General features: G+C 34.4%; 2 protein-coding genes across 3 annotated transcripts in view; one reads left to right on the top strand and one right to left on the bottom strand.

Annotated features, from left to right (window-relative positions):
• Positions 1 to 18,363, top strand: part of LOC131851515 (serine/threonine-protein kinase SMG1-like) — a 199,222-nt gene that overhangs the window by 7,568 nt on the left and 173,291 nt on the right. The gene's annotated exons all lie outside the window — the stretch shown is intronic.
• Positions 408 to 17,970, bottom strand: LOC131851492 (D(3) dopamine receptor). 2 transcript variants are annotated; one of them, XM_059201997.1, is made up of 5 exons: positions 17,782 to 17,970; positions 4,593 to 5,157; positions 3,984 to 4,143; positions 1,919 to 2,089; positions 408 to 1,136 (listed from the first exon to the last, which is right to left on the bottom strand). In XM_059201997.1, exons 2-5 carry the CDS (start codon positions 4,964 to 4,966, stop codon positions 627 to 629), a joined length of 1,215 nt encoding a protein of 404 aa, XP_059057980.1. In that variant the 5' UTR covers positions 4,967 to 5,157; positions 17,782 to 17,970; the 3' UTR covers positions 408 to 626. The 2 variants fall into 2 exon arrangements, with proteins under 2 accessions (XP_059057980.1, XP_059057981.1); XM_059201998.1 differs by lacking the exon at positions 17,782 to 17,970 and adding an exon at positions 7,901 to 7,951.

The raw sequence follows: 18,363 nt of genomic DNA, 5'->3' as shown, positions 1-18,363 counted from the left end.
ACAACCCGTAACTTTATTTTCTTCACTCTCAACGAAATGATGAAAAATGTATTAATTGTTTGGTACAATGATGTTAATGAATAAGATTTTCTCTGACTGGTGTGTGACATAGACGTTGTGCACATACATAATCCTTTTTTCTGTTTATTTTATATTTTTACTTCATAAAACGCCATCTATCTTTTCTTCTTTGCGTTTGAAGAAAATCTCGTGCTAAATATTTGCCTAGTTGAAATAAGCAAGTAGGAAGATTTGGGAATTGTGTTTTCATGTAGGCATCTTCTCGTAGATGGCGTTATCAGTCTATAGAAGGAAAAAGCTAAATGAAAGTCGAAGCACGTTGATTAGGTATTTTTATTATTACATCGAACATTTTAATTACATTTATACTTTAAACATCTCAATTTATTTGACATAGAACTTTTTTATTTATCCATATTTCTTTATGGCGGGGAACGCATTAGAATCTCTCAATAAATTTCAACAATAAAGCCTTCAAAACTTGAGCGTAGAATTTAACAGGTACCTAAATGCAAATGGGGTACCTACTGTCACTAACAATTTTAAAAACTAGAAGCGTTTCGCATTTCCCACAAAACGTCTGTGTCGTTTTTTTGAAAATAACACTACACTACATCTGGGGAGCGGTGGACCGGTCGGTGTACCGGGGTGGGCCCGTCTGGCGCGTACGAGGGGTTGGAATCTCCCCTATCGGAATCTATATACCCTGCATTTTCTATGATACGACATCGCGACGTGTCAGTTTCTCGTTCTACGTACAGCAGCTTGGCAGGTCGGCCCCCGAGACTGGACAGTGCACTTGGAGCGCTGGACCGCGTGATAGAACCTTCTCGAAGGGCGACGGAACATCTTTTCCTCTCTGGTGCCGGGGATCCTCTATATTCCGAAGAGTCTGGTCGTTTGCACCGCAGTAGTTTAGCGAAAGCTGCACGGAATCCTGCGTTCTTCCATGCGTATATCAATGGGTTGATGCCGGAGTTGGACATAGCCAGCGAGGATGTCAATCGATACGCAATAGGGTTGTGAAACGGTTTTATCGGTACGGTTTGCGCGCACGCCACCACGACGAATGGCATCCAGCATATGGAGAAGGAACCCAGCACTAACAGCACCACCTGTAATTATAAAATGATTACCGTTAATATTATTATTATTTATGTGTACAATATATACATTATTACTATTAGTACTTCACAAACTTTTGATTTCATAAGATAAGCAAGAAGGAGTGCAGAAAGTTTAATTAATTTCATGAGAATATGTAATATTCACAAATATTTACGACGGTTTTAACTGATTTTAAATTTACGCCATTTTCTGCAGGCAATCACTATATCAGCTATGTTGCTTATACGTTTAACAAGAAGCCGTGCATATGTATCATAGTTTTATTATTTATTCTTTTTTATACATATTTGATTAAAAGAAAAAAAAAAGTAAATATAGACACAGCACTATGGAGTCTCAAAGTAAACAGATCTTGTACTATTGGTACTTAAACTGATGTATGTATTAAAAAAAAAGCTAGTCTATCTATTTATATTTTTTCAAGTACATAGTATACACAAATATTTTGACTAATACAAACAGTCATATTCACAAATGTTTAAACTGTGTGGGGATCGAACTTGCCACCATCGAAAATCGACGTAGTAATAAGTTAAGCTTCTAAGCCATCAATGTCAATATATTTTAACGATATTCTGATGTTATTTTGCAGCCATCTACTTTCTTACTTAGTCCATTTATAATATTTTGTGAAATTCCGTTACCATGATCATTTGTGAGACTAAAAATATTTAGTACGGAAACTTGACCACTGCTACTAGAAACGTCATTATCTTCCATATCGGTGATCAAATAAGAGTCTGAATCGGATGTAGTAACAAATACTTACCTGTATACTCTTCCAATCGTTGCCTCCTGATGGGCAGCAGGTGTTCGCTCTCATCCTCCTCGCGTGGCAGGTCGCCTCGCGCCAAATTCTCCAGTATAAGATGAACATCACCATCCAAATGAGCGAGAACATGGGTGCCAGGATGCTTGTAGTATACGCTTTAGGTACCACCTGTAAATTAGATGGTAATTTATAATTAATGTTTTTTCAAGAAGGGTATCCGTGATGTTTCTGGCGTCCATAGGCTACAGTAACCGTTTACCGTCAGTTGGGCATTTTTGCTTGTTTGCACCCATTGTAATATAAAAAAATGTGGTTTGTCTTCCGTTAAATTTTATTTTGTGCCATATTTCTTTACATTTTAACTACGTATTCACCAATTAAAAACTGCTGGAGAAATTTATATGAATTTTGTTACACAGGAAGATAATATTCTAGTATTAGATAATATTTAGTTATTGTAAGTAGAATACTTTTTACTATAGTTTAGTTTACAAGATATAGCTAGTAAAATGTTTCCATAACATTTTCTTAAGTGTTTGGATCAAGAATGAAAACTTCATGGTAGATTTAGTATAATATGATATCTCAGGACAATTCATCAAAGCATCTAAGCAACGACATAAAAAAGTATCTATGTATTTACATAGATACTTTTTTATCTAATACATATATAATATACATAGAAAATTCCCAGTTTGATACAAACAATCATACGCATGAATGTAAATGTGTGTACAGTGTAAGAAATCGAATCCGGTTCCATTGGAAATAGCTAAACCGCTCGACCACTGAGGTCGTCAGAAGTGCAATGTTTATTTTCAGATTTCCACATTGCTTTCTGATGATAATTCTGCAATTTTGTTATTAGTGCTATAAACCATAGCACATTTGATCCTGTAAATAAGTTGCATATTTTTATACTTCTTATTGTCGGTTTTTGTTCGGATTCGTATTGTGTTAGTGAAAACTTACCTAACAATTCAACGTGCCATGGTCCGTGGTACCATGACCCTGACCATACCTATATTTAGCCCTCATTATATTGAAATGTGACCTTAATACGGTTACCCAATAAACTACATGATATAAACGAAAACGGCGTCCTCAGTGGTCTTTCGATGGTCACATGTTCGATTCTTCGCACGATCGTCTTTACAAATCACCTCTTCGAACCATCATTACAAATGTTTACCATTTGTAATGATGGTTATGCTTGTTTGGATTAGTCTGGGTTAATTATGTATATATTTACAAAAAAAATGTATTTATATCAGTACTCATAACACAAGCTCTGCTTAGCTTGACACTAGATGGCGCTGTGTGAATTGTCTCGGGTTATTATTATTATTATTGTTGTCTTCATTCGTTGAATATTTTGAATTATCACTACGATGATGTTTTTTTTGAAATTTTGAGAATTATCCGTCAATAGCTATTTTAAAGGTCTGAAGGTTGTCCAAAGGTTATTTTTCGTAGGATACATACCTTTCCTCGTGTTACTTATAAATCTAATATTGTTCATTTCTATACGCGACAGAATAGAAAGGGAAAAAAATATTATTGAAATACACTCAATTTTAGCACTTACGAATAGTAATTTCTTTATTCTACGGACATATTCTGAATGCAGAGGCGGTGGAGAAAAATGGATCGATGAAATACGGCTACACTTTCTTTAAACAGAAGTTATATACTATTTTAAATTTATACTAATATAAAATAAAATAAAAACAACTAAGTGGTTAAACAAATCGTAATGGAATTTGACTTAAAGGTAGATTGTATCAAGAGGATCAACCAAAGTAACCAAACAAGCTCAGTCAGTGGTATCAAACAGCTATTTGATACCACTTATATCATACCAGCTGTTACCTGCGACTTGAACAGCTGTTCTAATTGATCAAGCACGCTGTGTAAAATTTACAGCAACTGGTATGAAATATTTTATTTCTATTTAGTAATTTAATACACATACACAGTACACAGATAAAAATGATACGAACAAAGATAACAGTGATAATAATATACACAGATAATCAAAAATATTAAGGTGTTCACTTACCAAATTCATCTCGCAGGCCACGCCGTCGTGCCAGTCGTTCCAGAATATCGGTATACAGCTTATACACACCGCTACAGACCAGGTGGCGCTCATCAGCAGCCTGGTCACCACTTTCGTCATGTACCGGCTGTAATGCAGCGGGTGTACTATAGCTATGTACCTGCAATTTGATGTGCATGTATTAGTTTGAAAGCGACGTGGTCTAGTGGTTCACAACCCGACTTTTACCCAAAAGTGGAGAATTTTAATAGAGTATGTCCATTCATTTTTGGGACTGATTCTTCGGTGATGGACACATCGATATTAAAAAGGATAGATGGAATGTATTCAGCGAAATGTAGGCATATTAAGTGTTGTGGTCATTACGGCGTCGACAGTTAACAATGCCTCTGATTACCCCATCTGGGATTACAGTTATGAAGGTATTTATATATGTATGTATTTGTTGGTACCCTCTTTACAAGAGTACACTATAGAATTCAATTTTGTGATAAAATTGAATGCAACACAATATTCTGAAGCTATTTTTAGTTTGATTTCGCAGACTTCATCGCTGTGCGACCGTAAACGATATTGTAAAAGAATGTGACGTGAACACACGGAACCCACCTGTCTACAGCTATCGCGATGATATTGTATATAGAGGCTAGGCACGCCAATATTATCAATATGAATCTCAACAAGCACGACCACTTTATCTTGCAGAAATCTGGATCCAAGTAGAAGACGAGGTGGTACGGCAACGTCAAACCCACCATTAGGTCGGATATAGCCAAGTTGAGTACGAACTGATTGGACACGAGCGATGACAAACGTCTACTGAGGGTCACTGCTAGGATCGTGAGAGTATTTCCGCTGATGATGAGCACCATCAATGCTCCGTCGATGATGCTCCATGCCCAATAGTTGTATAGATCCTCACTCGCCCTCTCCGCGGTCTCGTTCCACCCCCCCTCGCTTTCATTGCTAAATACAACGTCCATACCATCGCTGGCTGCGGTCGCCAGCGCCCCCCACTCCGAATAATTCGACGTCGTGGTCGAACTTAGTCGCTCATTATCTTAACTATTACCATCACTAGTCACCCGCGATATGTCCGCGCGCACATTTAAAGTCTTTTGTTTCCTGGACAGTTGACACATTGTCCTAGTTTCACTTGCACAGATGCAAACACCTGCAATAGAGAACAATTTTCGTGAGAATGTAAACAGAGCTGATGGTCGTGTACATATGTTTACTGTTGCACTGTCCTTGTAAATGCATAGCGTGCACAAGTGGCGCAATGGGGATGTATATTTCGATTCAGTATGCGGGGACGCGTACAGCCCGTAAATTACTTCGCATTGAGAAGTTTCGCTCGTTCGTTCTAGTCCACGTTCAGGCGTGTCTCTAAATCACATTATCAACTTTTTCAAGGGACCCGCAGCTAGCTTCAGTGGTCCCACTGTCGTTTATGAATTATTTATGTTCCATAACATGAGAGGAGCTTTGTCTGACTGTTCCTAATCGATAGCACGGCCGCAATAAATGAATTATTTTCAGACTTCGAAGGCCGCGTTGCCGTTCATAAAGTTACTCTGTTTTATAACAAATTATTAATGAATAACGGGAAATCCTTGAGGAATTTACGCATCCGTTATTTATTAGTTATTACTAGAGGCTGGTATTATAAAAGATTAACATTTGTTTGTACAGAAATCTATTGCTCTCAGACTGAGTTACGTTCAGGATAATTATGAAAGTTTAATGCCATTGTGAATTAGTCAGATGTCTGTAAAAATAGAAATGCAAATAATCTTTATTAAAAGAAAATTTATTTAGGGAGCTGAGTAAAGGTACATTATATTCTGGTTTTAATTAAAATTAATTTTTATTTACTTTAAATACATACTTATGCAGTGACAACATTAGTGATAAGTAAATATTACATCTAAACACTACATTGTGGTTTATCCATGATATAGGAGCTACACAGTCCTTTTTGCCTAATGGCAAATATTAATCAATGGCAGGTAAAATTATCACTATTGTAAAACGCAGTATAATGTCAATAGAAATACCCAATGAAGTCGTTAATGAAGTCATTGGTGTTAATGTATTCCGAAGGCGTATTGTTTGGCGATGAAATATTTAGCCAGGCTGGAACTGACAAAGTCAATTATATCGGCCTCATCTTCGCGGACCGACTGCCGGCTGCCTTCTCTATCTGAATTTCAAATATGCACAGACAGATCAAAGATTCAACAACGGACTTCCTTAATTTTAATTTATTAACACCACTTTGCTTATGCTGTTTTAATAGATCTTTGTTAGAACTGTAATGGTTTATATTTCAACTTAAGTGCTGGGAGGGCTTTCAAAAATGCTTTTTTTTGGAGAGCCCACTTCAATTAGGCAAAGGAAATAAAATCTTAGCGGGTCATTTGCCTCTTCTCCATCCGTATGGAAATGTCTGTCTATTTAATGTTAATTTATGTTCATCAAGTAGAAGTGTTGCGATAAATACGTTCCGATACGCAAACGATGCGGAAATGTGTCGATTCCGTGACTCTTTATTATGTGGGTGGGTTCGATACCCTGGTAATTGTAATTCAAATTCTACAAAACGGTAACATATACAGCTATAGCTATATGTTATATTTTTATTGAAAGTTTATTAATTATAAAGATGTTGGAAAATTAATGTACTGGAAAATTAGTCTCTCAACGGATGTGTGCGGTGCATTGTGAATGGCGTGTTTTTGACAATGACTCTAGCATTATTGTATTAACGATGATGGATGAAACGTCAGATGCGTGAATCGTGGATGCATTTGTTATGTAGCGGAAAATTGCAATTCGCATTGATATAGATTAATGCTATTTGGTGTTCTATATAAGTTGGATCAATCTCGTGCCAATATTAGAAATATCTATAAGTTATACAATTGGCACGTGTATGCTAGTTGTTGCGTTGATTTCGTTCATATAATATTTGGTATTTCTATTGCTTTTCAGATCTTATGTGATTCTAAAGGTTCTAAGTTTAATATAAACATCATAATAACAAAATGAACATTACAAAGTTGTTAATGACGCTAATACTGACGACAATTAGACATAATTGAGAAATAATAAAAAAAAAAATTACGTGAATAATAAGTACTAAGTTTTGATGCAAAAACTTTGACATGTCAATGTCAATGAAACACGTAGTTAATATTTATAAAAGTTCAAATCTAACAATAACACTAGACATCCGATCTGGCTTCGCACGTATGTACTGGAAAGAAACATCAATAATAATGTAAGAAATTTATTCTATTGAACGTAATTTTTTTGCATTGATATGTTTAAGCAATACAAACCTTGTTCTCACAATTACAAATCTAACGAAAAAAGATTTGCCAAATAATTGCAGCCGTTCCGACATCCCTCGCTTATTCAGAAAAAGTTGTTTATTTATATGAATAGATATATCTACGTAATGGAATGGCAAGAAGAATGGTATCAATATAGGTAGAGTCAGTCGTTAATAGAATACTAGAAACGTGGCGTGTCTGAGCGATATAAATGCAAGACCTCAGTGTTAGTGGCAGGGTTAGAGCAAATGCCCTTTGCACAAACAGTGCCGAGGACTGAGGTTGCCTCATCAATATTCATTGATGGTGTCCAATCGATGTACTTAATTCTGTTTGTCGTGTCATCTCAACACTCAATTTCAACGCAAAATTGTATAAATTGTTCGATGAAGACTATCTAGTTTGTAGAATGCACGTGGTCACATATCAAATTTGGCTACAAACATTTTAAGTGGACAGCCTTTGATTAATATTGCTTTGGTTGGCCAAAGTCTTCGTGAATTCTACGCAAAGTGTAACCTTCTACATTATTAAGGAAATATAAATATACATGTACTAGTATTAATATCTTATTACCTTATTATATTATTAATATTTTTGTAAGTAATTCTTACACATCAACTCCAATCTTATATAGTCTAAAAAAATATTAAAATTGATATACTAGATAATATATCGCTTAACACATTAATATCATATTGTCCAAATTAGAAATATCATGGATTTGGTCAAAAATTTGAAGTAATTTCAAAATGCAACATTTTGAAATAGCTTTAAATTTTTGACAGATACATGTATTTGACATTTACTTTTTTAGCAATTTAAACGAATAAGATAAGAAAATGTTTTAATTTGTTATAGTTTTGGTAACAGATGAGCTTTTATAATTTGCTATGCTAGCTTCTCTTGGATATACAATACATTTCTTGGTTCGTTGTACTAGTAGGGCTTTGAACTCTTTATTATAAGAAAATGAGAACTTTAACAATTCTTATTTTTCCATATTGGGCGTCATTTACGACCGAATGGACTTGATGGCGTGACTCTGTGTGACCTCAACGACTATTCAATTAAAGCACTTATTCGAGTCTACCGAATACGACGAGCGTGCACGAAAATACGTCACGTAGTATTAGTCTTAGATATAAATAAACGGCGAATTTGGGAGCCAGCCATTTTGGACGATTTAGAAAACGATAAATTCATAACACCTATGAAATATGAATTAGTCACAAAATGATTTCCTTGAAATGGCTTTAAATTACAGGGTACGGTATTACATCTTAGTTTTCCGGAATGATAAAGTATGAGGAATATTACGGGCGTCACATGACGATGTGATGTCAGGCAATGGTCGTCACTTATTACCCGTTAAGCCATCAGTTAGCTTGCCACTCCAGTCATGTTAAAAAATAATACGTATATGTCAAAAATAATAGATTGTAGATTAGGAGCCTATTTAGGACATTGAAATTGCAATTTATGAAATTTGATTTGAATAAACGATTGATATTAAAAAAGACAATCGTCTCGTTAACTATCTTTAAAAAGAAATATTACATTTGAATCTGCTGAATTTACTGAATGTATAATATGTTTTTATATAGTATGTACAGAGACCAAGCTTACAAGCCTTGTGGTTAGCGGTATTAAACTCTTAGATACGCCCACATTGCCCGCGTTCATAATAACCATTAAGACGGTCATAAAATCAACCAATCCCTCTGCTAACTATATTACAAGAACAACATTATTGTATGTTTCTATAAAGCGGAAGTCGTTCCGAGAAAATTCTCGCAATTTACTACATCTTTACCACAGGTTGCAGACGCATCTCCATACCTATTATGTGGTTAAATAGGCCTGACAGTCAATGTAGAGTCGTTTGTTTAGTGGACAGGCTCATTATCTTTGACAGGCATTTCTTTTTTACAGAAGACATATTAAATTGTTTTGATACAGGTTATATCAAAACAATTTACTAATATGTATTCTATTAGCATTTGTTTGCTACTGTCACGGGTATCTTATCAACGATTGAGTTATTCTCGTTCCTCGAATCATGTACAGTGTTATTTATATGTATTACAAATCTAATTATTATACAGCAAGTCTAATAATTATCTGTAGATGAGTATCTGTTTATGCATGTCAATACTGAGCTATGGATGTAATTTTTATTGTCAAGATACGGTTATAGTCAATTGTGGAAATGCATTTGATGAAATTGGAATAGCAGACAAGTTGTAGTTCCACTTAATAGAAAATGATAATCGTTGTATATAGATATCATGGTTTTCACAGAATAATTTACGACATCCGTGGTACCACTCGCTTCTTGCTATTCCTGCGGACTAAGGCATGCCTACATACTCTGAAATTTCACTGCCCTACCTCACCTTTTACACCCTAATAGGAGAAATCATATTGAGCTGTCTAAATTAATCTAAATGTGATTAGATATCTTCTGGGTAAGCGCGCTACATCCTAGTTCTTGCCATTATTTACCATCAGATGAGGTAAGACCAAGCGCAATCCCATTATTAATAAAAAAAAAATTGCGGTAAAATTAAATGAGTAACTGAGACGAAATGTACTTAGTATAGTTTCAACGAAACATCAACAGAGCAAAACAAATGTGGAGACCGCAGACTATTAAAAACGAGACTACTGTCTATGATATTCATGTACATTATAATGAACATTATTATCTACGAGCTAATGTTTAACATGCTTTTAATGTGTAATCACATAATTACAATCTTGCGCTTGGCCTATTTCGTTGCGATATAGAAATAATTTGTTTACATCGATCAATAATCCATCACACCAAATTAGTTGTTATTTCGTTCGGTTTAATCAATCAACGCATTGATACGACGGTGTCCGCTCCTACACGGATCGATTGTGGTTAGATTACAACGAATGTCCACTAACATCAGGTACACCGTGATCTTTAATGTCAGCTATTTTTATTATTGACTTAATACTTGCGTAGAATGGGTATGGTTCTAGTAGTGGAGTCTATTTTTTCACCACCCTATTGCTTTGTTATTATTCAAGTAAAACAAATAATTGGGTCCCCAAAATTTTTCGCATTCTATATAAGCTTTGTTTTCGCGATATAGAGTAGTTATATCTTCCTTAAAGTTACTATGGTCCGTTCTATGAAAATTTGTTAGGCAAAAAAAGATGATATATTTACATTCAACTATAATATGAGTATAGATAACGAGGTAAATGAGTTCACGAAAATTCGACGGGAAGCAGCCACCGTTGTCTATCAACACTTTCAACACGAGGAGGTAATTGCACACCGATCTTTTACAATTTTTTTGGCAGTTTAATGAAAGCTTCCATATACAATGAAAAATATTTATAATATTAGGTCAGTTTCTTTACAAATATTGAACTATTATGATTAATATTAAAGTATAACGTATCTATAACAAAAATTCGATAGTATGCTCTCTTAAAAATATAATTTTTTGGAAGTATGACAAGAGTCTGTCTAATTTATTTTCCCTCAATAAAAATTGTTTGTAGTACAGTAGGATTAAAGGCAACCAAATAAGAAATAACAGACCAAATCAAATGTAAAAAATATACGAACTTTCCACCGAACGTTTAGGTTTACCTTCTTGTAATAGATTCTGGGTTCTCTGTACTGACTTCGTAAACGCATTAACGTGATGTAGATATACACTAAAGTCTTTTAGTCTGGAGAATAAAAGTATATCGAACGTCATTGACAGATTGATCAATTAGGTGATCACTTAGTAATATGTGTGACATTTCGTTTCTTTGTTCATTTGTAGGATAACAGATAGCTACATATCTAGCTACCATAATGTATATGACCTTGCTATTATCTGTTTTTAATATTCCACTGAATATCTGATTCGAGAGGACTATTGTTTCAGCGTTACCTATTTGCACAGAATGTTGAATTAATAATGTGGTCTTACTCTGAGCCATTAAAATTATTAAATGCCTACCACAAAACCTTTTAACACATAGATTAATTCAGACCTCGAAACTACAGTAGAATCATGATATAAACACAGTTTAAAAGTTCTCGTATGTTGTACAAGTCTTGTTTTTTTCATATGTAAAGTATTTTTTGTTTATTTTTAAACTTGCGCGTTTAGTGTAATTTGATATTAATTTTCCGGCTTGGATATGGAAGTATACTTTTTAAATTGATTAAAATTTTTGCATACATTTTGCACTTTCGTTTATACTTTAAATTTTAATGTGCTAATCATCGCTCATAACTATAAATGTCGCCATCGACATTCAAACAATAATTTGGCGCTCCTAGCATTTCTCACGTCACAACTGGCCGTATCATTTCATCATAGGTACTGTCTACCCTTCAATATTAGTAAAGTTTAAAGTGTTTGTCAATAATATAATGATAATAGGAATCCGGTTTGCAGCAAATAACGAAATTCAATTAGCGATAAGTGACATCACGCCTTAAAAAGCTCTTCAAACTGAAGGTCGGCGACCACGTTGCGTAAAAAATGTACAGCAATGATGTTTATGTTGTTTATAACACTGTTTTTATTACCAGACGTTCCATATTTTGAACTATCAGGTAACTCTTTAACGTCTAATGAAATATGAGCGTACCATTTGAAATTATTAATGAATTTATCAATATTTAGATATAGTGTATTAATTATCCTCAAAGCTATTAATTATAAATGAGAGAGTTGAAAATTACACTGAGGTTTGTAATATAAATTAAGAAGTAAAATATTCTGCATCATTAGAAGTGTTATATGAAAGTAACTTGTTTTTGAAATGGATTAATAATTATTTTAGGCGTTAGAATGTTTACTCAAATTCGGTAACCGTTTGCTCTCGATATTGTTCAAATGTCTCAAAGAACACGACAAAATTGGGGCTTAGAAGTTGTAACCATTCACTTACGATTCTCATTTAGATGGGAAACACTAAAAAGGAGGGCGGAGAAAAAGCTCCAAAGTAAAGAAAACCTCCATCCCTCATTGTTTCCTAGGGAATGGTTGAACGAGTTTGGTCTAGTTCGTGCCGCGGGGTGAAACTCGGCAAAAAGTGTTTTATTGATATTAGGTATATCTTTTTGTTGTCAGATTTGCAAGAATGTTACCATTTTCTTTAGGGATATTCGTTTGCTTTATATGAATTCGTTATACAAAGTAAAGAGGACTGTATTTATATTATAGTTTGATGTCAAAATGTAACAGACTACCGAGTTAATCTTGTTGATTGAGACAAATCATTTATTACTATTATAACTTGGTCTACTAAAAGCTGCACACAAGACAGACCTAACGTGATCTCACTTTTATGTGGTTAGTTCTGCAAAGCGGCTCTTTATTAAGCCGACTTAAATTGAATCGCCTTTAATTTAAACAATTAACCACGATTAATTTGTACCTCTTTTCGGTATCATTTCAATTAGTTAATGCTTTGTTTGTTTTGTATGGAAGATTTCTGGTTGCATGTTTTATTCTATTAGGCATTGCTAGTTCGGCCGATAAGGCGACAAGCCCAGTTTGTCGTAATACCTATAATGTTATAGGCCATGCCACTTGACGTCACTGCTGTAGATTCATGTTTCGATTCACAGGGCTCTAAATCAATGCCATCTAAGTGGTAGGCTCTCCTATTTATTACGTTTTGGTTAAACACACTTAAATCTTTCATATCGATGGTTTTACTATGATACCTATTGGTAAAATTCTTGTATTCTGTTTACCTTAATAGTCATTGTTAGACAGCTTAAAGGATTACATCTGCATCTAATATTTATAATCGTCAACATAAACATATTTCTAATATTATTGTGAAAATAAATACCAATTTTTGTTTATATTACGTATCCAACATTTCAAAACAAAACTTGTTGTAAGTACCTATGGAGCATCCGCTCGAATGTTTGCGGTTTCGAACTTCACTTTGTTGTAACTGTTGTTTGTCCAATTCTCAAAAGGTATAAGCAATTTAGTGGCCGCAAATAAATTGGACGGATTTTTTCTCATGGGACAAACATCGGATTGTGATATCATGTCACATGGGACTAAAGCGATATTTATTTCTTTTTGAATTAATCACTACGCTAACTCAAAGATTTCTTTAAGATCAATTTATTAGAAAAGATGTATCCATTTTGAATATTGTCCTTCTGTAAATTGAAGCTTCTTTAAATGTTAACATTGTTTTTTTTAATAATCATCATAATAAGCCAGGACAATTCACACAGCGCTCGGCGCCATCTAGGACTAGATGAGCTAAGCAGAGCTTCTGTTATGGATACTAGAGGATGTACATTTTTTTTAATACACACATAATGTACATAGAACATACCCAGACCGATATGACCAATCATACTTATGACTACAAAATGTTACCGTGCGAAGAATCAAACCCACGACCATTGGAAGTAAAATGGTATGTTAAACCGCTACATCACGGAAGTTGTCTGTTTAAAATAGAATTACTTCTGATATCATAAAATAATTATATTCTTATTTTGTCTATATACCTACTACTGATAATTTCAATGCCTTGAAAGACGATCCAATAACAAATGAAAACCTTTCAATATTGGTAGTTATGTTACAAACTCCTGTTGATTTACTACTATGATTACGTTTAACTTGCGAATAGAGTGGAAAACATTACCTACATTTCAAGAGGACATTTCAACTTCTCAATGGACTTTCTCGCAACTATTGTGTGTGCAATCAATAGAAAGTTGGATGTTATTGCACGTTTTATCGTTGTCAAAGTTTTCAAATTGTTAAAGATTGTTTTTATATAATTTTTAATGTATGGTAGTGGAATGACGTTCTATTGTGGTCGACGTTTTTTTTTCTTAATTCTTTCTTTATATTTTTTAATGTAGCATTAAACATTAAAAAATATAAAGAAAGAATTAAGAAAAAAGTGTGAATGTGTATAAAGAAAGAATTAAGAAAAAAGGTGGAATGACTTGTAGCCGATGGTAAACTAGCAGTTTTATCAAAATCCGGTTAGTAGTTTTTGCGAGAAAGAGTAACAGACATCGGTCCATATATCCATCCATACACACAAACTTTCACGTTTATAATATTACTAAGAATTACAAAAAATAAAATTTGTATCAGTTGTCTATCAATAGCCAGCTCTGGTTAGTTTGGGACAAGATGGCGCTTTGTGAGATGTTCTGCGTTATCATGAGTGTTGTTGTCTTCATTGCCTATACTGAACAGTCACTCATATAATAGTATACTCCAACTTAAACAGTTTATCAATAACCTAAGACAGATCTAGTTTATTTTCTACTTTATTATCCGTTTTAATAAAATGTAATTTGAATATTGATTGATGCGTCGTCCATTTTGATATGTAGTCAATTAAGTGCAGCATCCTGACCTGCTTTATACAATATCTTTGTAACTATGTATATATAGTCAGATGGCCTCGGTGGTTTGGTGGTTTAGCACACTACTGAGCTTCCGTTGGTAGCGGGTTCGATTCATCACGGGTCAGCTAGTTACTTGTAAACGTGTTACAACCGTCCTTCAATTGCGGTTAAAGGAACACTATACCCAGTGAAATGTATTTATTACTAAATAACTGTGCTATTAAATCGACCAGGTACTTGAGGAATCGGGGAATTTATCGTGGTTTATTTTAATGTTGCGATATCGGGTTTTTGGTAACACAGAAGCTCAGAAGTAAATGCCGACGAGATATTGTAGGATCGTTAAGTGCCCTCTTGGGTAAAATTACTGTAACCCTGTAATTGGTAATGCGAAATGGCATATTGAATTGTCCGGGTACATGTCCAATGGTTGTAGCAGTCAGGTAAAGTTTTATAATTACGATTGGAGTCTCAAAGACTTTTTTTTATACTACTATAACAAACAAGCATATGCCTGATGGTGAATGGTTACCGTAGCCTACGGACGGAGATCAGGGGTGTTACGACGCTCACGTAAGACGCTGACCCGTAAGAAACCTTAATATACCCTTGAAAAAATCATGCTGTAGTCTCATGAGAAAACCTCGGCAGGTAATTCGTTCCACAATCTAAGTGTACGCGGGAGGAAGCTCCTCTGAAACCGACCGCTTAGGTTCTAGCGTGTGGATGAATTCCCATACTGTTTTTCAGATCCAATTATTCCATTTATATTCATCCTTATTTGGAAACCGCACTGTCCGAGACCCTTTAGTTTCTAGCGTGTGGATGAATTCCCAGATTGTTTTTGAGATCCATATTATTACATTATATTCATCCTTATTTGGAAACCGCACTGCCTGAGACCACTTAGGTTCTGGCGTGTGGATGAATTCCCAAACTGTTTTTCAGACCTAAATTATTACATTTTTCTCATCCTCATTTGCAAGTGAGTCATTGGATATTTATAGCTTTAAAATATTAAACCTTGACGTATCCCTTTGTGATATAGACCTATATGAGACCGATCGTGCAATGAATTCTATTGGAGTATATTGCAGTGCATCTTCATTGATAATGCTACTGAGAGCTGCAATCAAGGGCGTAGCTCGATTGCATTAGAGGATAGCGTGAACTGATACTCTGATTTAACACGTACAAACAAACCTACGTGCCGTGGAAATACATACAAATGCCGTGGAATAAAATAGGTCTCTTATCTGCGGAATTTTATTAACCAGCTGCTTATCCAACTTAGTCCGTAAATATTGTCTTGTTCTATCTTCAGTCTCACGGAGCCTTTCACCATACGTGTAATCCTTATTATTTATGTAGTTTAATGACATAATTCATCACAGTATTTACAGTTTATTCATACTTTTTATATATTTTTTAAATTCACAAAAAAATCATTTAAGTAGGACATATTAGTCGCTTATGAACGTGTAATTTTTTACATTATAATTTTATTTTTTTCCCTACCGTCCAGTTCAGTATTTAGATCCAATTGAGAAGATTTTTGATATAAAGCTAAAGCTTAATACAAATGTAATTTTTTAGTAATAAGCATAGTATAAGTAAGGAGCCAACAGAATATCAGCGCTGCAGAGTTATCTGTAGCATTAGGCTGAGTTGGCTGCCTTTTCACTTTTGCGGCACTTAAAGTCACTTACTTTTGTTTTATTAATTCATCTTTTTCTGTATCTCATGTATGTTATGTGTCTGTAATTGTTGAATAAACAATTTATCTATCTATCTATCTAAACGTACAGTAATTATCGAAAGAAAAAGATTTTAAAGCAACACATTACAGGTAGGGTTCAGAAGCTTACGGTGCAGTGTTCTACTAATGTTTTTCACATTAGCGAATTAACGATCCGCATTTGACCGCGTGCACCGAGACGGGTTATCTTACGTGAAGTTTCATGGAGCTCAGAAATGCTGAAGAAATTAGAAATTAAATTTCCTCTTTATTTTGAGAACAATATACTTTTTTTACATAGATTCGTTATTCTCAAACTTTATTATTACCTTATGTGAAGTTTTATGGAGCTCAGACAGGTTTTGTTTCTGTTGAAATTATATTTTTTTCTTTATTTAGAGAACATAATTTTTATTCCTCAAATAGTTTTTTATATATAGATTCGTTATTCTCAAACTTTATTATAATACTAGCTGACTTACACTTGCATGTCATTGATCATTATATTTCGCCCAATTTAGATCTATTTTAAAAGTATAACCTATGTGTTATTCTGATGCTATATTACTGTAAAGTTTCATCACAATCCGTTCAGCAGTTTTTGCGTGAAAGAGTAACAAATATCCATCTATACTCACAAACTTTTACGTTTATAATATTATTAAGATTATTGGATAGAACTGCTAGTTCGTCGTCAACGGATATCTTTCTTGCGAGTAGCGAATTCAATATTCCCTAAAATTGAATCCGAAGATAAAATTCCGACCAAAACGGACAGTTACATAAGTGGGGGCGGGGAACGGCCTCCGAAAGCTTACGTAAGGACGTTTAGAATTGGTGAAATATAAAAACATAATTTTAATTCGTAATCCCTGTTACGCACTGACTATTTGACTATTGATCAGGTATTGTACGTAGGCATTGTTAGTAGCGCGGTTGTAATTATGTAAGAACAGAATTGATGTGTCAGAACTTTATAACTTTTAGATATGTTTGTTATTTGCTGTTAATGATCTTAATTCGTGTATTAATAAATATAATAATAAAAAAAAATGTTTTCGAATTTTTTTATAAATTAGCCTTCATAATTTTAATTCAATTTTGCAGTTTATATATTATAGATTTAGAAACTAAACTATGTATAACATTTCTTTTGCAATTTGATTTTTTTTGTAGAGTATATAAATTACAGAATGTCGAGTGAAAAAATACAATGATTTAGTTGAATGACTGTACAAATAATTATGAAGTGGCTACTGTTCAGGAGTTCTACAGGACTCGTTCGAGGGTCTGATCCCTCTCAATATCAATATTTACCTCGCCACTGCCATTGGTAACTCGTTAATCCACTTCCCACCAAAACGACCAACCATCACACCAATGCTACATCATACACAGTTTCTACATGGATATATACACTAATACAACACTTGAAACTTTTACAACTTTCGAGGGATCGATGTGGGGTTGCTCTGAGCGCGGGGGGAGACAAGCACTCGCGTCGACGGTCGGTTGGCGACTGCCGGCTACGGATGCCGCTGTCGACTCCCAAACTTGAATTTCGAGGTCTACATAGGCATTAGCGGGTTTCACTACTGGCGAAGGTCATGGTCTTTTTTCCGAGATAAGTGACTAAACAGAATTTGGAGCGTTGTGATAATCATACTATCATTAAAACGCACTTGGGAATACCACACCGATTATGTCAGTATATTATAATGTGTGGTAATTTGGGGTTAAATTATTTAGACGTGGGAGTTGAACTATTACAGTTTATAGCATGGATACAGTGGAGGCTTGTGGCTGAGACTAGATGCAAATATATTGTTTCGCTAGCACCAACACGGCGCCATTTTAAACTATATGTAGAACATTTATATTTATACTTCACATTATCAA

This window comes from Achroia grisella, unplaced genomic scaffold, assembly GCF_030625045.1.
Source record: "Achroia grisella isolate CSIRO2021 unplaced genomic scaffold, CSIRO_AGI_Agris_v1 utg784, whole genome shotgun sequence".
Lineage (NCBI taxonomy): Eukaryota > Metazoa > Arthropoda > Insecta > Lepidoptera > Pyralidae > Achroia > Achroia grisella.
The sequence above is the reverse complement of the archived record's forward strand: the minus strand, read 5'-3'. Positions and strand labels throughout refer to the sequence as shown.

Bases quoted from the DNA above. Each gene is read 5' to 3' on its own strand.
- LOC131851492 (XM_059201997.1), bottom strand. From the start codon at position 4,966: ATGGACGTTGTATTTAGCAATGAAAGCGAGGGGGGGTGGAACGAGACC. The intron at 4,144-4,592 runs GTGGGTTCCGTG...ATCAAATTGCAG, and splicing joins ATCGCGATAGCTGTAGACAG to GTACATAGCTATAGTACACC. The intron at 2,090-3,983 runs GTAAGTGAACAC...TCTAATTTACAG, and splicing joins TGGCCTGCGAGATGAATTTG to GTGGTACCTAAAGCGTATAC.